Source organism: Peromyscus californicus, unplaced genomic scaffold, assembly GCF_007827085.1.
Source record: "Peromyscus californicus insignis strain IS unplaced genomic scaffold, ASM782708v3 Scaffold_2__1_contigs__length_46816999, whole genome shotgun sequence".
Lineage (NCBI taxonomy): Eukaryota > Metazoa > Chordata > Mammalia > Rodentia > Cricetidae > Peromyscus > Peromyscus californicus.
In genome coordinates this window covers 19020228-19043847 of record NW_026294540.1, presented here as the reverse complement: position 1 = coordinate 19043847, position 23620 = coordinate 19020228, and the positions used below count along the sequence as shown (strand labels likewise).

General features: G+C 49.6%; 1 protein-coding gene across 4 annotated transcripts in view; it reads right to left on the bottom strand.

Annotated features, from left to right (window-relative positions):
* Piwil1 (piwi like RNA-mediated gene silencing 1) overlaps positions 1 to 23620 on the bottom strand; it is a 36379-nt gene that overhangs the window by 11336 nt on the left and 1423 nt on the right. The window contains exons 1-13 of one of the 4 annotated variants that reach the window (XM_052755501.1): positions 9428 to 9576; positions 8212 to 8289; positions 7689 to 7793; positions 6570 to 6650; positions 6094 to 6208; positions 4837 to 4962; positions 4212 to 4426; positions 3794 to 3915; positions 2655 to 2735; positions 2022 to 2219; positions 1653 to 1764; positions 455 to 581; positions 240 to 357 (exon numbers count right to left, since the gene is read on the bottom strand). In XM_052755501.1, the coding sequence (XP_052611461.1) occupies positions 240 to 357; positions 455 to 581; positions 1653 to 1764; positions 2022 to 2219; positions 2655 to 2735; positions 3794 to 3915; positions 4212 to 4426; positions 4837 to 4962; positions 6094 to 6208; positions 6570 to 6647 (1292 nt within the window). In that variant the 5' untranslated portion in view covers positions 6648 to 6650; positions 7689 to 7793; positions 8212 to 8289; positions 9428 to 9576. Of the gene's footprint in view, positions 1 to 239; positions 358 to 454; positions 582 to 1652; positions 1765 to 2021; positions 2220 to 2654; positions 2736 to 3793; positions 3916 to 4211; positions 4427 to 4836; positions 4963 to 6093; positions 6209 to 6569; positions 6651 to 7688; positions 7794 to 8211; positions 8290 to 9427; positions 9577 to 23620 lie in introns of those variants that run through there. The other 3 variants (XM_052755502.1, XM_052755499.1, XM_052755500.1) reach the window with 3 other exon arrangements.

The window sequence follows — 23620 nt, the reverse complement described above, 5'->3', positions numbered from 1 at the left end:
GGAAATATGTGTCTGAGAACTGCTTGCTCCTCCCCCTCCCTTTTCCTGACAGGCTAGGAAAGGACACATCTGCATATGAAGTTTCACTTCTTAACTCCCTGAGAAGAACTGGTATCAGGAACTCAGGACAGCCCTCCACAGCCCCACCGACACAGGAGGCCACACTTCCTGCTTCCAAGAGCCCTCCCAGACCCACAGGGGACCCCGAAACAGAAGCTCAGAGGGCTGAGCCGGCCTACTTGTGGATGTACTCGATGAGGCGGCCCACCTCCCGCTGCCGCTGCTCAGGGGTCAGTCGCGTGTGCACCGCCAGGTCCTTCATCACATTGAAATCATTGCGCATTTTATCAGTCAGACCTGCAACCAGAGCAGTGCCAGTGAGAGCCAGTCAGCAAGGCTGCATGGCCCCCAGCGGGGTTGGGTAGGGATGAGTGGAGAAGGGAGCGCTACATACCTGTGAGGTAGCAGAGCTCCGGGATGAGCATGGCTGGGCCAGGCAGTGTGCCGCCGGGGCCTCTCCTCCGTTTGGGCTGGCTCACCAGCACTGGCTGCTTCAAGTCTGTGATCTCCTGGTTGTACTGCTGCTCAAGAGGAAAGGAAGACATGCTACACACCAACCAGGGAGTGTGGCCCAATGGTGGGTGCAGTAGATACCTAATTAACAACGGAAGCTGAGTACCAAACTGGGCTAGACAGTGTCAACCTGTCCTGAGGGGTGATGTGTATACTCCAGGAGCAGTTTTTTCCATCCACTGAGGGTCCAGGAGAAGGACGGGTCTGACCCAGCTCTCCTAGGTGGATGAGCTCTATGTAGCCAAGTCCTCAGGATTTAGCTATAGAGATCTGACCATGGCGACACAGAACAGACTCCTCAGGTTACTGTCATGGTGCTCCCAACGCCAGGGTGCTCCCAACGCCAGGGTGTGACGGCTCTTTCCAGTCATCTATAGATCCAGAAGCTGCTCATTATACAACCATTTCTATTTTTAATTTGGATTTAAAAAATTTCCACTGAGCATAAAAGGAATGTCATCACATCAGTAAGCCAAGTTGTACCAGTCTACTCTTAATGCCCACCTTAGGGCAAGATGTCACCAGCTGGCCATGGCATTAAAGAATATGATCCATGTCTTTTTTTTAGTTTGTGCCTTAAGGAACCAACCATCAGAGTTCAAAAAAAAAGTTAACGTTCCCTCAGACATGGTCCTCACACATCACTGAACATGTATGACTAGTATGGCAGGAATTTGGGGTATCCCTCTCCCCATCTCTTTAGAGTCCTGGCCTCAGTATCCAGGTGGGTAGGGCTGGGGTCCACAGGTGCTGGGATGACCCTTCGCCTCGATCATCTGCCAGGGGCAAGCACTGCCTTACTGAGACCTCTGAGAACTGGACAAAGAGACCCAGCTGCAGCAGAGCTGGCCAGCAGGGGCCACGGCAAAGCCACAGAGCAAGGGGCCACGGCAAGCTGCTTGCCACCACTGCCGGTACCTGTCTGTCCCCGTGATGCACTGACTCTGCCAAATGCAACCGTTCTCTGTGGACAGAGCTGCTGGGGCAGGGCGCTTCTGACAGGTGGGGGATTTCTCAGTGACGCAGGCGAGACCGAGCAGGGCTCGCGTGCTCCTGCACAGCACCCACGGACAACCTACCTTCCTGTAGTACTCCAGGAAGCTGACCTCTGAGCCGTCGGCCTTCTTGAAAGTGCTCTTGGGATTCTGGTCCCAGTCAATGTCATCCACCCTGTAGGTCTTATTGTTGTACCTGTGGGCATCTGGGACATGAGGCTCCAACTCATATTCCCAGTCCCCTGGAGATGTGTGATGGGGGGAAGGGAAGGGGAGGGGACTGAACAATGGCTGGAAACAAGGGAATGGACAAGGGTGGAGAGCAGGAGGGCACAGGAAAGGCAACACACGCCACACCACACATCTGACCCATCCGGCTCACTTTCGTTCACCCCGCCTGACTCCCCGAGCCCCACTGCTCTCTAGCCCTGGGCTCTCGAGATGAAACCATACTTGGTGAGGACAATGAGGCCTATAAGCTCCTTCGACACTTGCTCCTGGAACTTGTGCTCCTCCGTCTGCTGGTACAGATTGAACATGAAGTCCAGAACAGTCTCGCTTCGGAGGACCTTGTGGCTGACGTCTGTACAGAGCATGATGTTGTTCTCATACTGAAGGATGGAAGTAGTGAAGCCAGGCCAGATCACCAACCTGCCAACGCAAGGTGGGTCAGGGGAAGCCTTATGTTCCGTTCCCTGTGTCTGAAGCTGAAAGTACTGAGCCAGCTCACTTCCTAGTACAAGATTCTAGACAGAGCCCTGTCTTTCCCACGGCTTCAGCAGCATTTGCTAAGCATACACTGACCTGATTAAACTTTACATCATCACTTTGGGCCATCTAGCATGAGCTACCATGTCTCAGCACCCTCAGTGACACCGAGGACCAGCAGCAGCGCATGCGGTCTATGCTGCTAGCTAGGATGGGACTGATTTTTAACGTAAGTCGTCAGGTATGACTCTGTACCGTGTAAGCCAGGTTACATGCTCCCTTAACCCTTTAGTGCCAGCAACAGGCTGTTTCTGGTTTATAGATTGTTGCAGAGTCTGTGCAGCCCATGGGATGGCAGACGTTCCACAGCATACAAACCTGTGATTCGGAATATCAATTGGGTCGCTTGGGTTGTAATAATTCCGTCCAATCTGTTGCAAATTCATGATTTTCAAGAGCCTACAAATTGAAAGTCGGGACAGTAAGAACAGCAAATTGTAGGGACAACCTGGAACCACATATAGTCAGCAGGGCTGGCAGGCTGTCACCATAGCCAGGCCAGTCATTTCTACACTGCCTAGGAGTTAACATTCTTAAAATGTCTAAAAGTTCGAAAAAATGTTTTAAGATACATTTGAATTGCATCGATTCCATTTTGTTGTGATAACCCACCCGGATAACCCACTTGCATGCTGTCTGTGGCTGTGTCTACTGGCAAAAGCAGGGGTGACCAGCTGCCTAATGCTCCCCAGGTAGCTTTCCTTTGAAGAAAAATGCACCAGGAAAATGCATCCCCTCGGGCCAAATGTCCCTCACAGTAAGCCAGCCATCTATGAGTGGAGGAAGTCATGAACCCAAGTGCTGCCTCATTTAAATGGTTCTTCACAGGGAGGAGTCTTCTGTAGACCGTGTGTGTGTGTGTGTGTGTGTGTGTGTGTGTGTGTGTGTGTGTGTGTGTGTGTGTGTGTGTGTTATATGTGTGGGGTATGTGCAGGTGTGTGTGCCCACGCACGAGTGAGGAGGGCATCAGATATTCTATGATATCACTCTACACCTCATTCACTCCCTTGAGACAGGGTCTTCAGTGAACCTGGAGCTAGACTGGTAGCCAGTAGGCCCAGTGACTCTCCTGTCTTGCCCCATCCCAGGCACCCCATGCCAGGCTTCTTGTGGGTACTGGGGATTTGAATCCAGGTCCTCACGCCTACATAGCCATCTCGCCAATGCCTAGAGCATGTCCGTATTTGGAAAGTGCACTATGTGCTCCCCATGTGGTTGCCACTTGCCCCAGCAGCCTCCCACCCACCCTGGGGAAGGAGCAGTCAAGATGCTTTCTAAAAGCTCAAACAGTATTTCAAAGGCATATTGACAGCACCTCTGGGGGATGGGGCAGAATCCTGGAGGCAGAGAAATTAATTCCCTGTCAGAAAACTACGTTTAAAAATGGCCATGTACGGCTAACAACCCCCCATCCCCAGACACAAACCACAGTGCATGCACCCCGCCGCGGCATGCACCTCCTGAATATGATGTTGTAGAACTGCAGGCAGGTGGGTGAGGTAGGCGGTAGCTCATTGGTCAGGGTGATGGTGATCCTCACGTGCTCCCCATTCCGAGTCTGACTGAAAACTTCTGTGACCTAAAGCCAGAGAGGTGAGAACCCAGCTCTCACCTGTGTAGAAAAGCACGCCCAGGCTCCCGGGGCCCCTGCACTAAGATAAGCCCCCCTGAGCACAGACAAGTGAACTGAGACTAAGATGTTGGCCGAGTAGCTGAGAGCCCTCATGTAACTCTCCACAGCCCTTCTGTCTGACTCCAAGGACAGAGTGAGTCACAAAGGGCCTCTGGGCGCCCTATGTCTCCTACCAGGAGACCCTTTCTGAGCTTGGGGTAGACATCCCCAGCCCCTTCTGCCAGTGGAGACATCTGAAATACCTTGTGCTGTAGCCTCTTAGGTAAAAACAGTATTGTCCCATCGAAAGCATGACACCTTCCAATAAGGTCTTCGTGCTGGAAGAGCAGTGCTGAACGCAGCCTTCGGGCCTCCATCAGGGGATTGTAGTCGATGTGGTACTGGTACAGGGCCCACTGCGGGCGCGAGGTGAGCCGGAAGTGGTTGGTGCTTAGCTTCACGATGATGCCCGAGGAGCCTGAGGGGCCACCACACACAGTCAGCCCCAGGATGGTTATGCGCTATAAGAGCGTTCCTTCAGACACAGCAGAGCTGAGGCCATTGGTCAGCACTTGCCTTCAAGACAGCTGGCCCTGGGGACTATTGCCCTACTACTTCAGGGGAAATGACAGACCCACTGAAAAAACAACTGATCTCTTTAGAAGGGGTTTCTGAAATGTTTAACAAAATCTGCCAGAAAACACCGCTAAGACATGTACCAGCTGGGTGGCCACAGCTCTGTGTGTGTGTGTGTGTGACAGAGACAGAGAGAGACAGACAGACATAGGGGTAGGGGCTGAGAGGCTGCAGCTGCTGAGCAGAGCCAGAGAAGCATGACAGCCCGGTTCCATGAAAAGTGCCCCTGAAGAGGTGTTTCTGTGAGCCCACCTGTCTTCGACTCTTTGACATGGTCAAGGTTCTGTCTGGTGTTCACACCAAGGTCATGGAAGTCCCGGCGACGCCCTCCTCTCTCTGCCAAGGACAGCTCCTGAAAGCCAGCTGAGATCTGCAGTTCTTGGGGAGAAGGAAAGCAACTCACTGATGACGGTGAGTGGATCAGAGGACGGCCGCATCCCCACGGTGGCTCAAGGTGGCAGATGCAGCCCATTTGTGTCCATCTCGTGACCTCATCCTTGGCAGAGCGATCTCTACCCTATCTCTGGCCACTCCTTACGTGAATCCTTCCCTCTAACAGGCCCGGTGCCTGGGCTATGGTGCCAGGACCCGATGCATGAATTTGTTGATTGGGAAATAAGGTTTTCATAGTCTAAGTCTCAATGGCCTGTGTCCTCTGTAGCCTTACATGCTATGATTATGGCTGCAGGGAGCCAGGGGTAGGGTCTTAACTCTACAACCTGGGTGAGGACGTGACGTGAGTGTGATAGTAGCCTCCTGACTTCTCAGTCCTGCTTACAATCAGCCACAGGGGCACGTACACTTCTGTACTGGGTCACACTGCACATGAACAATACTAACCCATCAGTTTTTGCCTATTCTGAAAACAGTCCTAGGCGTCTGAAGTTACTAAGCCATTCCATGTGTGGTGTGTATACAGCCAGGCACCTGAGCGCAACAGCAAGAGCGGGCCACAGGCCAACCTTGGCTTTGTGCTCTGGTGGTGGCATTCTAGCCAGAGTTATGGGCGCGGCTCTTAAGGCAGCACCCTTCTAGTGGACTTCCCAGAAACCAGTCTCCCTTCCTTCAGAGGAAAAAGATGTATGTGGGGAGCAATGTCCCTCCAAGACAAGACTTCCCATGCTCCTGGCAGCCAGGCACACTTTGGCAAAGTGCCTGAGAGCTGGCAGCTGTCTGTGCCGATTCTCTGCCCAGCCGCACACAAGTGAAGACACACTAAGTCAAACCTATAGTAAGGCTGTAAGGAAATCACTACAGATGCCAAGACAACATTCTAAAAATGTCTTATTAACACAGAGCAGGCAAACTGAGGCCACATCTATAGTTTAATTGCGTGTTGCTGAGATGGCCTTGGCAAGCTGCACTCTGTCATTTCCAGGCTGCGTGGGGTCTGCAGCGTGTGCTGGGCCCTCACAGAAGCACCCAGCACCCTGCACATGGCAGCCCTTCAATGCCATGTCCTGTGTCGTCCCCTCCCCATCCCCCCTCCCCGCTATCCTGACTGCTTACCTTGTGACTTGGCTGTGGCTCCAACTACCATCCCTCTCTGTCGTCCTCGGCCAACCAGGTCCCCCTCTGTGGGTGACTGCTGAGGTCTGGGAGGGATGTGCCCAGGCTGCTGGCTCTGCTCAGGCACAAACAGAACTGAATTCCCTTATGCCACAGGGTGGGCACCATGGAGAACTAATTAGTCCTAAACTGGTTCCCAGCATTCAGAAACTTAGTCATTAAGCATGTGATCGTTAAGAAGGGATCTGAAGTGAGAGCCACCAAAAGGCCGACTCAGCTCCTCTCACCACACGGGGTCTCGGCTCCTCCCAGCACCCAGGTTACACCTGCTGGGTTGAGGTCCTGGGGAAGGACCCCAGAGCTTCCGGCATGTTGGGTAAGTGCTCTACCACTGAGACAAATCTTTTAATTCCCTGCCACAGGTCCCACTGGCTGGGTGTCAAGATACTGATGATCTGGAAAAGGTGGGTACTCACCGCAGCAGCCCCAACATGCTGCACCGTCTCCTGACCACGGGCCCTGCCACGGGCCCTGGCTCGGGCTCGGCCCGTCATTTTCTGCCAGAGAGGAAAAAACTGTGGCTAGCACTCAATGGGCCCACGTGTATTCAATCATTCTGTCACCAGTATTTGAAGGTGCTAAAATAAGCCCCAAATTATGTATGCTTGAATCTTTCCTACTGAGGACTTGTCTCGTGCATCCCAACACAGCTTTCTTAGGGAAACCGGATATTCACTGGGGACTGTCCACTGTGCTAGATGGCAGGGCTTAAGTATAAATGTACTGTAATAAAACACTTTGTTTTCAAGGGGGCTAGAGGTGGCTCTGCTCTTGCGGTGGATACGGGCTTGATTACCAGCATGGCTCACAACCACCAGTTCCAAGGGATCTGATGGTCTTCTGACTTCCACAGGCACCAGGCGCACACACACGGTACACATACATGCATGCAGGTAGGCCGGCACCTTACACATACATATAAATCATAATGAAATATAATACCTACATAATAATAAAAGATTTTGATTATGATAAGACTTAGGGAGCCAGTGTGTAGAGGATTACAGTGTTGGGATGGATTCCTTCCCAGGTGGGTCTATGTGTCACACAACCAAGTATAACCCACAGTGAAGAGTGGCATTTGTAGCTCATTTCCAGGTGGCCTCAGAGAGCCCTTCCTCAGACCCGTGGTGCCCTCCAAACACTTCCTCAGTTCCAACCGCAGCTTGAAAGGAATATACCCAAACCCAAGCCACCCCACCTCCTGTCTCTCTCAGATTCCCGTTCCCACACGTGCATGCCTAGCCATGGTCTGTGAGGAGAAGCCACGGGGCTGTCTCTCTCTAAACTGCACCCATGTCTCTCCATCATTCTGCTGTAAGCTCAGCCCATCACCCACCACAGGGAAGAAGATGAAAGTGGGGTCATTTGGGCTCCAGAGCCTGAACTGCGAGCAAGTGCCACGCGGGTCAGCCATTTTCAAAGCGCGTCATCATACATGGTTATCTGTCAGGTGCAGCATGCTATAGCCAGTGTCAAGCATCACGCTAAGCACAGGTACCTACAACATGTCTGTGTCAATTCCTGGGTCATACCTTTTTCTCGGTAGGAGGAGGAAGAGTCTAGCAAAAATAACTCCCTTCCTGCCAACCTCGTGACTTGGGGGCTGTCACGATGCCTCAGCTGAGGTGCCTCCCACTCTGTGAACCAGAAGAAATCTATCTCATCCTTTAAGGGCCAGGCCAACGACCGTCTCTTCCCATTCTTTTCCCCACAGCTGCTCCTACCTGGCACATTAAACTCCACCCCGGCTCTCATCCGTTTGTTCCTTTGCACTGGGTCCAGTGCTGGGCATGCTGGCAATGACTACCTGATGTGACAGTTAAAGGATCCCAAAGTGCGCCAGCAAGGGGATCAACGGCGGCCACCTACAGGGGATGTTCTCAGAGCTGCCTCGGACTGGCAGTGTCTAGTGCATGTTGGTGATGCAAGCTCTATGGAGACTTCTGTCTCCTCCTCCACTGCCCCAGACCCCTGTCAGAGTCAGGGCCGCTGACTCTGCGGCTGTCTGAGCAGCATGCAGAGGTCGTTCCCGTAAGAACTCTGCCCTGGCCTCACCTAGTGAGCTCGGGTCTTCAGCTTGGCCTTCTTCCAGTCCCCGAAGTGTCCCAAGTCCGGATGCTGGTGTGGTCCCTCCTACAGGAAAAGAGCCACAGGCCTAGCCAAGTTAGAACGGCTAAAAACACAGCTTCAAAGCACGGCTTCGCTATACCCAGCAATGCAGCTCTGATGCTCCGGCTAGCAAAACAAAACAAAACAAAACGCTAACTTGGTGGTATGTGGGTAAATTTGTAGCAAAAGAAAACAGAGAGGAGGCTGCACACTGTTCTGCCTGGCTTCAGACCCCACCACCAGAGGACCCATGAAGGATGGCAATAATTCAAGGTGCCAATTTCCTTCCATCCCAAAGACCTCCCCCGCCACTTCTCCACCAGCACAACCCCCCCCCCCCATATCTGGAGCCCTCAAATTCTTGCCTAAAGGGCTGTGTCCCCAAACTACCAGGCTACTCACTTCAACACCTCCCAGCTAGCTTTATGATGCTAAGCCATCTGCTCACTTATTTCGTGGCCCCCTGGCTCTTATCCCCATAGTGCTAACTCCAAGAGGCATCACCTTTCCTAGAAAGGATTCTTTTACCCCCAGAGGTCTGGATCCCACATGGAGTTGGATATTTGGGTAAGAAAAGACCCCGTAACCTGGTCTCAAAGGCACCCTATGAACCCAGAGCCCACCATGTAAGCTAGCCAGCTCTCTCTGGATGTGCTAACACCAGCAGCGGTAACTACTGGAGTTCTAATGGGTAAGGACCGGTAGGCAGGTGGGAAAACCAGTTATAGACAGAAAGGGTTGGAGACCGCAGCAGGTAGGGATACAGGCAGAAATGCTATTATGTGCTTGGTCATGGAGAGTTAGGGACCAGGCTCACATATATGTGGGAGGAGGTCCAGGAACAAGGAAAGGTAAGGACAAGCAGGAGGAGGGATATGGGCCAGGCTTGGGCAGTGGGAGGAAGTTAAGGCCTGGGAACTAGGATAAGTGGGAAATAGACCCGGAACAGCGAGAGGAGAGGACAAGATCCAGGCACAGAGAGAGGTAGGAACCAGAGACACAGACACCAGAGCGACATGGGGACCAAGCCCAGGAACCAGTGGGGATCAGGCCTGGGCACAGGTGGACACAGCTCAGTTCCAGACCCTGAGAGTTGTGGTCCAGTAGCGTCCGGTCCTCTCCTGCCCCCGTGCTCAGCACACCTAGGTCCCCAGCCCCTGACCTCGTAGGCTTCTCGCGGGCTCCCGACTGCCACCACCTCGCACTGCTGATGCACCGGCCGCAGCACCAGCCAACAGCCCCAACTGCCAGATCCTTCCGCCCCTCGGCACAGGCCTCGGTGAGCTGCCGCCCGAGACTTCTGGGTTAACGGCGAGGCAGACACGTGCTGCGCCCTGATTGGCTGCCACACAGGCGGCGGTTTTGCATGGGGCGGGGCCTCGAGATCCCACCCAAGTCCCGCTCCCCCCCCACCCCACCCTCTGGTCCTTGCTCCAGGTGAGAATCCTCACTCAATGGATGAGATTGTACTCAGGTGGCCTTCCAGCGTCCTGCAAAGAGATGGACTACCAGCTTTGGCTGAGCCTTAAAAAAACAAAACAAAACAAAACAAAAAAAAACACAAGTCATCTCACCCCCTTAGAAATGTGAAATTTGAATTAAAGCCTAAAGGATAAGTCAATAGCTTAATTTTCCAAATTCTTTAAGTAGGTGGCCGGTGCATGCCCGCTAAGAGGGGGCAGGTTCGCCACTTGATTGCAGTATCACCACAGGACAGGTCAAGAGTCACCCTGTGCCCCACCCCCTACAGATGCAATTGAGTTGGCACAATCAGGTGGGACCCTCTGTTCTAAGCATTTGCACGTGATCCATAAGCAGCTGTTCTGGGTCCAGCCTGAGCTAGGTGCTCTCGTTACCAGCCTGTTTCCTCAGGGAGTCAATGCCCATTCCAGTTAAAACCAATGGGAACATTATAAAATACCGGGCTGGAGAGATGGCTCAGTGGTTAAGAGCACTGACTGCTCTTCCAGAGAACCTGGGTTCAATTTCCCCGCACCCACATGGCAGCACTCACAAATGTCTATAACTTCAGTTCTAGGGGACCCGGCACCCTCACACAGACATGCAGGCAAAACGCCAATGCATATAAAATCAATAAATTATTAAAAAATAAATAAAATATAGCAGTGTCATTCAAGCAACATGATTGGGATATACAATAATGACTGACCTCCCCACAATGGCAAGCTAGCTCCAGCAGGAACCTGCCAACCCGAGAATCAAGATGGCTCCTGACATGTTGTGTTGAGTTAGCTAAATACAGAAGGGACATGGACGTTTCTTCTCCAGTGTGCTTGGCATCTGTTTGGGATTTGGGATAAATTTTTACTAATAAAATACTTGCATATACAAACCAAGGTTGGTTATCTTGGAGGTGGGAACAAAGTCAAGCCATGAAATTCACTCATGTTTCAAGCTCACTTTAGACACAGCCTAAAGGTGATTTTGTGCCAGGTTTTTAGTGCACCTGCACTCTGGGCCATTTCGGGAGATCATCTGTGGGATTCCCCAACAGCAGCATCAGGTCAGTGTCTCGAGTTTTTTTTTTTTTTTTAAATTTTTGGAGCACTTTAGACTCGGGGTTTACAGAGTAGGAATATTCAACCTGTAGGCATATAGAGTTCTTTCTCTCGGGTTTACTTAAAAGTTCCACTTACAAAGCAGATTGCCATCTTACATTTATTATTGAGAGCGTATACTTGCCAGGAGCTGGGAGGGGCTAGGTGATGGTTCTGCAGCCCTGTAGTCTCCTATTGAGTGAAGGGGATAGGCTAGATTCAGGGTTTCCCATGCTAGCCTGAGTGCAAAGAGCCATTGGAGGAACTTCTAAAAACCAGAGATTTCCATACATCCCAGATTCAGTAAACGTGGTAAGGGAGAAAGGAGTTTTTAAAAGTGTTGGCACTTTTTAAAAGTGTTGGCATATTTCGGGTATGAGGGAGAATGCCAGTTATAACATCATTCTGGATGCTGAGACTGGGGGGCCAGGGGGGCAAAACTAACCTGGCGAATGTAGGGGAAGGGGGAAAAAGGCAATCTCACTCACTCTTAGAAAGTAAGAAATGCCAAGACACTTGGAGCAAAGAGCAGTTTTAAGAATGGAATAGCTTCATAATGGCTTTCTTTCTTTCTTTTCTTTTCTTTTTTTTGAGATAGGGTCTCCCTATATAGCTCTGGTTGGCTTTGACCTCACTATGAAGACCAGGTTGGCCTCGAACCTGCAGTGATCCTCCAGCCTCTGCCCCCCAAATTCTGGGATTATAGACCTGTGCCCAGCACTTTCACTTTTTTTTAACACTAGAAGTCATAATTTGAAAAAACAGCTCTGACAACTTTCCACGGGTGACAAGCTGTTCCACAAGGGTGCCAGCAGATGGTGCAATAAAGCAAGAAACTGATACTTCCAGCTCCTCCAGGAACAATCTGGTCCTGAACGGACGGCCATAGAAGGAAGTAATGACAGCACCCGTGTGGAGGGTGGAACGCCTTGGTACACGAAGCACCAAACGGCCAGTTCTAAATACCCGGGAAGTGTTACCACAAGCGGCCGGGCAATGCCTTAGTTCTCCCAATGACGTGTGCGTCTGATGCCACGAAGCTCAAGTTTTAGAAATACCCAGACAGGACCTAGGGAAGCATTGTGATTTTAAATCTTTTTCTATATCAACGGCTGACCAGAACCCTAAACGCATCAGTTATTAGGTACAACTATACCTTCGCGTGTATGGTAGCACCTCAGCACTTGGAAAGCTAAGGCAGGAGGATTGGCAGTTCCAGGCAAGCCAGGGGCTACCTAGCAAGAGCTTGTTAAACAAAACAACACAAAACAGGAAACAAGCATGGTATGGTGGCACACGCCTTTAATCCCAGCACTTGGGAGGCAGAGGCAAGTGGATCTCTGTGAGTTCAAAGCCAACCTTGGTCGACATAGTAAGTTCCAGGTCCAAAACAGTAATAATAACAAAATGGATTCTTGTTCTGGAAGCTGGCAAGCAGAGGGGCTGCTACTTAACCTGTAAGTGTAAGAAGTTGGCTAGCTGGGGGGTAGGAGGGTGGCATGATACCACAATGTGCAAGTCCTGAGGGATGCTGGGATTCTGCAGGCCACCTGCAGGTATCCTGCATAGACCAAGCTCCAAGGTTGGAGTAGGCATATATATCATGTTTCGGGATCTGTCTGAGATTCTCACAGCAGGAATAAGCATTCAGATGGCTGACCATAGCCTCTGGGGTGCTGTGACTCAAACACACTCTAATCCAGCCAGTCCTCCTGTGGTGCTTTGAAATGAGAAATGTCCCCTACAGGCTCAGGTGTTTGAACACTTGATCCCCAGTAGGTGGTGCTGTTTGGGGGGAGGTTATGGAACCTTTAGGAGGCGGAGCTTTGCTAGAGGAAGCGTATCACTGGGGGTGGGCTTTGAGAGTTTATAGCCTCAACCCACTTCCTGCTCTCACTCTGTGCTTCCTGTGGGTGGTGTAGGGCGATCTGTTCACTTCCTGCCCCAGCTGCTGTGCCATCCCTGCCGTGATGGGCTCTGTCACTCAAACTGTAGGTCAGAGTAAGCCCTTTTAATGATAGTAATTCATCATAGTGAAAGAACAATCAACTAATATTCCTTGTCACTCATGGGCTCTACACCTATGGATGCAACCAATCTTAGAATAATTTTGAGCACTGCTGTCTTTTTCCTTGTTACTCCATGATCATACAGTGCAGCTGATCACATAGAATTACATCATATTAAGTAATCTATAGATTACTAAGCAATCTATAGATGAACGTCAATCCCATAAGGCACGTGAGACACCATTCCCACAAGGACCTGAGAATCTGAGGATTTTCGTATTCATGAAGAGTTTCAGAACTGTGGGGTGGGGGCTACGCACCACCCCTACATTTCCCCAGAGTGCTTTTGAGTAGGAGCAGCAGGAAATATTAGATAAAAGGATTTAGAGGGGGGAGACACAGAAAACACAGAACAGCCTCGAGAGGGCCTGGAACCTATTCCATTGGGCCCTGACTGTCTCTGCCCTAGGGTATTTATAGAGACACCAAGGGAGGAGCAAAAGACCTCCCCTCAGCCCAGCCCAGTGTAGACCATCTCAGACACCTGCACTCAGGCCCGTGGTCCAATCATCCTCACTATGTGGACCTGCTGGGTAAAGCTGCTAGGAAACCTGAAAATGGGCTCCCACACAGAACCAACCTCCATTGGATACTAAGGGCTCATTGTATGGTTAAAGCTTAATCTTGAACTGGGGTGTACTTCAATAGTAGAATGTTTGCTTAGCATGTGAGAGACTCTGGATTCCATTTCCAACATCACACACACACACACACACACAGAGAGAGAGAGAGAGAGAGAGAGAGAGAGAGAGAGAGAGAGAGAGAGAGAGAGCGAGCTCAATTTGTTCTCTTTGCTTAAAAAAAATAATTTTAGTCATACATCCTACCTGTATCTACTTTTACTTTGGACATCCCCAATTGAGCATTTCTGCCCAAACCAAAAGGGGACAGGCCTCAGTCAGGTACAGTGACTGCTGAGGGACATACCCACATGTATGGTGCTCAAGCTAGGTACAGACCTCAAGACTACTACACTAAGGCCATTGAAGATCATGGCCTTAAGTGAGTCACCCTGAGAATGAGGAGGTAGTAAGCTGAGCCTCAGAGCTCAGTGATTCCTCCAGGAAAAAACATCTGAACAACCGTGGCTGGCTACATGCTGATGTACCAGCCCTGCCCCATAGTATGAATTCAGCATGTCAGGCCTGGACCACATTGTGTATTTCCAGCAGGTTCTGGGTGATGCTGAAGGTGCAGAGACCCTACTGTGAGAAGCCCTGCCAGGAGTTCAAGACAGACAAAAGATGGGGGACATGGGCATCCCAGGATAGACCAGCAGAGATGGAAAAAGACCCTAGACACCTAGTCACACATAGGGGTGTGACTGGGATAGAGAATGAGTTGCCCATCAAGAGAGACCCTTAAAAACAAATGATGATATTTTCACAGATATAGTTGAACGTTATCACAAGTACATTTATGAATGCTATGAGGCTTTTAAAATGTTTCCTTAGATATGGCCTTGTTCTCATTATTCTTCTTACTTCTTTTCTGCACCAACTACTCTTCCTTCCTCACTGGACACTTGCTATTTCAAATGAAGGAAAAACACCCTGACGAGCTGAGTTGATGCCATTAGATGTCTAGATTGGTGACTCTTCTGTTGCCGTCCTACGACACTATAACCAAAAGCAACTTAGGAAGAAATGGTTTATTTGGGCTTATGGTTTCAGAGAGAGAGAGAGTCCTCCTGGAGGGCAAGACATGGCAACAGGCAGCAAAAGCACCGGGCAGTACTGCCTGGCCACATTTTTATCTGCATACAGGAAGTAGAGAGAGAGAGAACAGGAAGTTCAGCATTGCCGGACTATAAATCCCCAAAGCCCACTCCCAGTGACATACTTCCTCCAACAAGGCTCTACCCCCTAAAGGTTCCGTCACCTTCCCAAACAGTGCCACCTACTGGCGACTGTGTGTCTGAGCACATGAGCCTGTGGGGGGGGGGGGCATTTCTTATTCAAATCACGGTACCTGTGAGTGCAGTTCAAATTTGGCTTTCATTAATGCACTTTAAGGGCGACTCTGCCCATCAGCCCCTAAGGAAAAAGACTGAATTATGAAAAAGCAAGTGTCAGGAGAACAGACTGTGTGGCAACCACAGAAATACCCAGCTGTGTGGGTAGTATGCAAGTTAGTGTAAGTTATGGTATGCGCCACGGCAATTTTCAGTCATTAAAAAAACTACATGTAGGTGCGTCTTTATCATGAAACAGTACACAGTTGAGCAATTGCATATTGCTTTGTGCTAAATGACCTCTTTGGCAAACTTCTCTCAATCCTTCCCTCCCATCCTATCAGAGGACTATTCTATTCTCTCTTCCTCTCTCTTGCCTGCTTTTTGGACCATCTTCTTTTTTTCTCACGCGCGCCTCTCTTTAGCCATGAACTTAGAGACATAGTGCATGTGCGTTATGCACATTGCATTGGAATCTGTAGTTCTAGAAAAACCGATACCCTGGACTGAGGCAATGGCAATCATTTTTGCTACTCACACTATGCGTTTTTTTTTTTTAAATGCCTTTTGAATTTTGAGGTGTGATTCAAAACTTGGAGCTTATTTCCACTTTAAAGCCAGTAAGTACTACAGAACACAGACATCAACTATGGTGTATTAGAGGCCCCACTGACATGTCAAGTTCACTGTTAAGGTTACGAACATGTCCCACCAAATCAAGTTCCTGGCGACCCTTGGAAGCCAGGCATTCAGCCCACTGAGGCTGAGCTTTGAAAGAGGCTGTGGAACCACTCTTCCCAGGGTTTCACAGCTCCTGTGCCCATCCGTGCAGGATAAAAGCTTCATAGGTTCAGGCACAGCTTCCAGAGGCGGGCTGTGCTGGCCCTGGGCTGTTTCCCTACAGGGGGGACGTTTGTGAAGCGGGAACCTGCTGGGCTCTCTGGTGGGTCGCTGGGGTTAAAGCTACATAAATATGATGAGAGTCGTCTGTGCTCAGCTTCTTTGGAAAGATAAACAGTGAGATCATCAAAGCCTTTGAACAATGTTATTTAAATGGCTCGTGAGGGGGCGGGCCAAGAGGAGAAAGGGAAGTCAGAAGCAAGCCTTGCCAGCACAGGGTCAAAGTCCAGAAAAAACAGGTTGGAATGTACCTACCCCTGCTCCCTAAAGTCAAGGCTAAAGTATGAGAACTCTGAGTTGAGAAGATTCAAAGCTGTCTTCTCGTGGCCTTCTTGACTCCATTCTACATCGTGGGGTGGAAGACATCCCTGGGGGTGCAGGCAGAACGCGGGGGACTGCTTTCAGGTACCGTATTTGCCACAGAGCTCTATGACAGGGCTATGTCGTTCTGAGGGTTGGGGACCATGTGACTTGTTTCAGGCTCTATGATGGCTTGGGTGGCAATATACCTCTACCTCTGCCACAGCCCTTTGTCAGGTGCCCCTCTGCTGTGTACGTGACACAAACACTCACCTGTCCTCCTGTGGCAGCTCCTGAGAAAACCTGAAGTCTATCCTTTCATTAACCGCTTGACAGTAGGGGACACCTGGTGAAGGTCTGGGAAAGCGCTGTTTTGTTAAGAGCTCCCCCCCCCCGACCCTGGGGAGGGAGTTGAGGAGATGGCTCAGTCCATAAGGTGGACAGGCCTGAGGACCTGAAATGGAATCCCCAGCACCCTTGGAAAAGCTGGGTGCAGGGCGCATCTGTAATCCCAGCGCCGAGGAAGACGCGGTGCGTGGATCCCTGAAGTCTTCTGCTCATCCTGGCTAGCCAAAATGGAGGAACTTGGGATTCAGTGAGAGATCTGATCTCAAAAGGTAAGGTGGAGAGTGATTGGTTTCCACAAGTGCACACACACAGGCAAGTGCACTTGCATGCGCACACACAATCTAACAATTTCCCCCACGGAGCTCCTCTTCCAGCAGTCAGGTTCTATGTTGGAGTCAGGACCAGAGGGGACTTGAAAACACCTGGGTTTCAGATTTGCTTTCCAGGGCCAGTGGTTTTCTGGTTTGACAATCACCACCATCTCCCCTTCCTCCTCCTCCTCCTCCTCCTCCTCCTCCTCCTCCTCCTCCTCCTGTTCCCTTCCCAATAATCACTCGTGATGGCAGTACACCCTTCTGAGCCCTCTTGGCACCAGCAGAATTGGGCAGGTATCTGGAATACTCAACATCCCTGGCAGTATTGGATGCTTTTTCTGGGTCCATCGCTACAGGTATGGAAGAGGATGGCATCCCCAGATGCTCCGGGCTGGGTGAACTATTATTTGGGCTTTCAGGGTCTTTCCATGTTGCTGGAGTCATGTAATTTTGACACAGCCTGGCCCCATTTAAGAAAGCTGGGGCCCATCACAGGGCCAAGGGTGGCACTGGAATGTCATTGGCAGACACAAGTGACTGTAATTCTTCATACACTCAGTTTTCCTTGGGAAAGGGCAGTGTCTCCGGAGTGGCATTAAACACATTAAAAGATTTTGAGCAAGAAACAAACATTACTAGGGAGGGCAAAGGTATAGGAAGTGTGTGTGGGGGGAGGGGGGAGCATCCTCTCTCTGCCTTGAACTTGGGTTTCCACTCTCTTTTGGCTCAAGTGATTGAAACTGGCATCTCTCTTTCCCCAAGATCAGCTCTCACTTCCTAAAGTGGAAGCCATTATTCTCCTAACAGGCTGAGACTATGCAAGCCTTTATTTCTCCCAAGAACCATCCCCTCCTGCTCCACTTAATTAACAATAAAATCAGTATGTTCAACGTGAACCCCACAAGAATGGTGTAACTTTATCAACTGGGTGCTGCAGGACACTTAACTGTCCCCATTTGTCTCAGCTCCATTTCCTTTTGCTGCGACATCAGCAACTTCAAGAGAGAGGGGTCTCATTAAGCTTTTACAACTCCAAGTTGCTGGCTGGCTGTGTGAGGAAGTGAGGGCCAGAGCTGGAAACAGCTGGTCACATCCAAGGTCAAGCAGGAGAGAGAATAAATACAGTCATACTTAACATTCCACTTGATTTCTCTTCTCTTATAGAGTGCAGGATCCAAACTCAGGGAACCTCCTTTCAGGCTGAGTCCTCCTACATCAATTAACAGAGTCAAGACAACCTCCATAGACACACCCATGGGCCAAGCTGATGGAAATAATACATCGCTAAGACTCTCTTCCCAGCTTATTCTAAGTCACGCCAAGGCCATGAGACTAACATCACACATCTCAGCAGCTCAGTTTCACAGACTGCAGCCCAAGGAGTCTTGTGACGAGTCAGTGACTGGTAACATAGAGCTAAGTGAGGTCCCACACACCGGTGAGTTACAGATCTACAGTTTATATTTTATGAGAGTTCTAAAGGGAACCAGCACTATCTGTGCTAACAGTGTTTTCTGGATTCTTCCTCTGAAACTACTTCTTGATTTTTTTTTTAAAATGTATTTATTTTATGTGTATGAGTGTTTGCTCGGCATGCGTGTATGTGTACCACGTGCATGTGTAGTGCCTGTGGAGGTCAGAAGAGAGCACCAGATCTCCTGGAACTGGAGTTACAGTTGTGAGTCATTATGTGGGTGCTGGGAACTGACCTGGGGCCTCTATAAGAGCAGAAAACACTCTAAACTACTAATTCATAGCTCTTACCCCTATTTATTGATTTTTAATAGGATTTTATTTTTAAGTGTGTGTGTACGTGTGTGTGTGTGTGTGTGTGTGTGTGTGTGTGTGTGTGTGTGTGTGTGCAAGCATTTGTACAATTGAGTACATTGCCCATGGAGGTCATAGAGGGCCTACAGTCCTGTGGTGCTGGACTTTCAAGTGGTTGTGAGTCACCCAGCATGGATTCTGGGCACCCAACTTGGGTCTTTTGGAGAAGCAGCAAGTGCTCTTAACCACAGACCCACTTCTCCAGCCCACATATTGATTGCTTTTTGGAGACAGGATCTCAGCATATAGCTCAGGCTAGCCTCACCTCCAATTTGCAATACTCTTCTGCCTCAGCCTCCCAAAGTGTTGAGATTACAGGCATGGGTCTCCATGCCCAGCTACCATCCTGTTATTTTAATCTAGGGATTATAGAACCCAACTGAAGTGATCCTAGCCATTCATCCAAAGGGAGGAGACGTATCAAATTAAGACCGGAAGTGTTGGGTATTCTTGGGATGACATTTTTTTTCCCCAGCTAGCTGACAAAAAGGGTATCAGATGCCACATGTCTCCCTGGTTATTTCACCTGACAAGAAGTGCCCAGGAGAGCGAAGGGTGGAGTGTGTCGGGGAAGCCCCGGTTTGCAAAGCCCTGAGCTTAACCCTTTCCTGGCTGCAGCCCTTCATTCCTAGTCAGCAGAGTCCCTCCTGATGCCTGCAGACAGCTGCTGACTGGACCCCGCACCCCCATTCATAAAGAACAGGGAGAAGCCCAGAGTCACAGCCAGGATGAAAGGATCTACGTCATTAGATCTCGGCTCTCAGGTTCAACTTGCAGTCAGTCTGCTCACTCGGACAAGGAAACTCAACTGCTGGCGTATGTTTTCCTGGGCTCAGAAATGCTCACCCTTCATCCGCCAGCACCAGGGGACATTCCGTCTGCCACGGCCGAGAAAGCTGCCTATCTAAGACAAAGGACATTTGGACTACACTCAGTAGTTTCTTGAAATGCGGAAGGGTGGCATGTGCTCCTTACAGGAGGCTTAGAAAAGGCGATTGTTCTGCCCATCAAGATCCTGGTGCTTTGGTCACAAGTGATTTCAATGGTTTGTTGGTGATTGGCTCTTCCCTTCCCTCCCCTCCCCCACCCTCAGTATTGGACTGGAACCTGGGTTCTCACACATAGGCAAACACACTTCCACTGAGCTACATCCCCAGACCTTCCCACTTTTTATTTTAAAACAGAGTTTCACTATGTACTCTGGGTTAGCCTCATTCTGTAGGCCAGGCAGATACTGAACTTGCAACCCTCCTGCCTCAGCCTTCTGAGCAGCTGGAGTGACAGGTCTGTGCTCTAGGCCCAGCTCTAGGTATTGCTTTCTTGGAAGTGGCGGGTGGGTGGGGGGGGAGGAGGGAAGGGATGTAGGGTAAGGAAGGAGGGAACAGAAGGAACACTCACACAGGAGTTTATGATGATTAGATCAGTATCTGTCGGGGACTGAGGGACAGAGTGCTAGCTCAGAAGGAGGCATGAAACCGTAGTAAGAGGTCAAGTTGTGTATTTATCTGCCAAAGCCAAAGGCAACAAGACCCTGGAGGGGAAAGGGAGAACTCCTTCCAAGCTGGGGCAGCAGTGGGTGTGTATCAGAATAGGCTTCTGGTCTAGGGTTCTGCTACCAACAAAAGCAACAGCAGCTGGCGGTGTCCAAGACCACCCAGGCACCAGCCACTCTTGATATCATACACATATGACCCTGTCTGATTTCCCCAAAGCCCCATTAAGAGGTGGTATAGACGAGCTATGTCCTCTGCTAGCCTAGCCCCCAAGAGCTCAGGCTGGTGGCTCATTTGGAAACTGCCTTTGGAGATGTCATTGTTGCTGTGGGGTCATAAGGATGGCCCCTTGTCCACAGTTACCCTGAAGCAGTACTGTCAGGTTCAAGGCCAGCCTGGGATACATTAGACCTGTCTCAAAATAAAAATCAAATCAAATTAGGGCACAGACAAGAATTCAGTGAGGGTATGGAGACAGAGGCAAGATCGAAGGACATCGCTGCAAACCAAGGTACACCAAGGATGACCAACAGTCACTAAAAGTCAGGAGTGAGGCCTGGGATAGATTTTTCCCGTCAAACCTCAAAAGGAACCAGTATTTCGAACACTTTTATCCTGTGGAACCTAGAGATACACACTCTCATTGGGGAAGTTAAGTTTGGGAAAGTTTATCCCCACAGTCCTGAGATCTGAATATGAGATCGTCCGTGTTCTCTGATAGGCACAGAGAGGACACAGGTGCTTGCTTTGGGTCACACAGCATGTGGGAGGGCCAGGATGTGGCCCGAAGCAGTAGGAGGCCTCTCCTGAACACCAGAGAAGCTGACACAGGCCAGTGGCTGGGAGCACCTGAGAACCCAGTAGCTGTAGTTGTCAAGGAGGGTCCCAGGGCAGAGACCGCATGCTGAGTCAGGGGTTAAGGCAGAAGAGAGGGTGATGTGGGGCTAGATAGAGGCACTGAGGAGGATCTCAGAACACAGCAAGCCTTGAAAACCACTCACTTTAGACACTCGGGAAGAGATAGAAAGTGCCACAATGTGATTTCTTTCTTCTTCTCTTCCTTCCTTCCTTCCTTCCTCTCTCTCTTTCTCTTTCTTTCTTTTTGTTGTTACTGTTTTGTTTTGTTTTTTAAAACAAAGTTTTTCTGTGTGGCCCTGGCTGTTCTGGAACTTGTTCTGTAGACCAGGCTGGCCTCAAGCTCACAGAGATCTACCTGCCTCTGCCTCCTGGGTGCTGGGATTAAAGACATGTGCCACCACCGCCCAGCCACAGTATAATTTCTGATGTCAGTCTAATCCACCTCCCCAAACAGTTCAAGAGAGAAAACAAAGACACTCTCCTTCCCCATCTAAAAGGCTGTAAATCCTAACAAAATGCTAGAAAAATCAAGCTCAAAGCCATACTGCTTAGACAACATGTCACGGCCAATAAGGCTGACTTTGGTAATGTGGGACAGTTCGCTCATTCTTTAGATACTAAATAACAGAGCTCCTCAAGTGAATCTACTAAAGGGGCGGCCACAGGATTAGCTGGATGAGGGCCTGGAGCTATTTGACAAAGACTCAGACAGTTCTATGTCTTGTTTGCATGGAAGAACAACCCCATCTGGGAGAGGACACTCCCTTTACCCAGATAGTGTCACCTACAGGGAGGAGGAGATGAGTGCTCACAGAGATGGAAATCTGGACTTTGGGCATCTGTGCTCAGATCTGATCATCTAGCTGGTGAATGAGTAAAGGAGTCAACACTGTGGGGGTAAATGCCAGGGGCAGGGGAAATGAACAGAAAATACTTAAAGCTTTGCTGATGGCGATGGGAACATGGAGGTGAATGAATGTCCGTCCATCCCTGGCCAAGGATGGGGATACTGAAGACAGGAATGCCGTCAGGTGAGCTGGTTCTAACTTGCAGACGGAGGAACAGTAGCACAGGTGTAGGGAAGCAGGGATGCTTCAAGCAGAACACCTGGTTTCCCTTGACCTCCATATGCTGACCCTATCTGAGCCTACTTTTCCTTGGTCCTCTGGCAGGAATGGTCTGAGGGCCCGACAAGCTTCTCTCTATAAGCCATGCACCACCTGGGTACTGCTAGTAGCTCACACCTGCACCCAAGGGGGCTGCCTGCTGGCCCAGTGTCTGAGAATCCCCGTGACGTGAGAAGACCAGTGTTTCTTTGTCCCACAGGGCACTGCAAAGACATCGCCCATGAATTCTGAGCAGAGCTGAGTGTCGCCGCCCCCGCCCCGCCCCACCCAGTTCCTAGGATGCTCTGTGTTTAGTAGTTAATCTCTTACGCTTTGTATTAAACTTCTCTGTTTTCATTGATCTGTAGCCCCTGCGTCTTGACTGGACCCTGACTAGCATAGCAGGTGGCCATCTCGGAAGAAGGACGTAAGAGAAAAACTTATAACACAAATCATACACGTGCCTGCACACAATGCACTTAAATAAGGTGCCTTTAGCGCCTGGAGCCACACTGTACATCTATAAATTGTACACATGCAACTATTAAGGCAAAGGTCCCTGGCAAGGATCAAACAGGTCATTTTTAGAACAAGACAGCAAGACCAAGACCGATTAATACACACAACATGTCAGATCAAAGGCAGAGGCCAAAGCATTCAATAACTTGTTTTCAGACTAAGTGCAAGCTCGTCAAAATCCCTAATGTATAACTTCATCTAGGAAGTACATCTAAAGTGGTTTAAAGAGGTAGCAGAGAGAAAAAAAACAAAAACAAAAAAACAGAAACAAAAACAAAAAAAAACAGAGGCTGGAGAGATTAAGAGCACTGGCTGCCCTTGCAGAGGACCTGGGTTCAATTCCCAGCACCCACATAGTGACTCATAACTGTCTGTAACTCTAGTTCCAGGGGATTTGGCGCCCTCTTCTGGTCTCCTCAAGCACTGCATACACATGGTGTATGTACATATATGCAAGCAAAACACTCATACACATAAAATAAAATAAATAAATCTTTAGATCTATGGTGACAAATCCCTCTAAGGATGAAGAAGGAAGGGCTGGAGAGATGGCTCAGTGGTTAAGAATGATTACTACACAATCCTGAGGACCAGAGTCCACATCCCAGCACCCACCCACATGGCAGATATCCTGCAAATATCTCTAACTCCAGCATAGAGTGACCCAATGCCCTCTTCTGGCTTCTGCCCATGCACTGACATAGATACATACATATAAACACATACATATGTAAGTAAATCTTTCTTAGGATGAAAAAGGATGATCCATTAAAGAGTATTAAAGAAAAGCCTGATGAGCATGGCTGTACACACACTTTTAGAATTTCCATCAACCTAAAGAGTTTCAAAAGCAAATTGAAGGCATTGATGACAAACTAGGAACACTGCTTTTGACAAAGGTTAATTTCAAAATAGGAAGACTTCCTATCACTCTAGCAAGCACCTATAAAGAATAAATGGATGGGGATGATAGTCACGCATATGACTGGAAAAAAAATATGTATGTATGTATGGTGCCACTCAGTTGGAGGCAAAGTAGAACACTATCATCAGACCGTCTTACCTCATCACCAAGTCTAAGAGGCAGTAGTGGGCCAACAAGATAACTC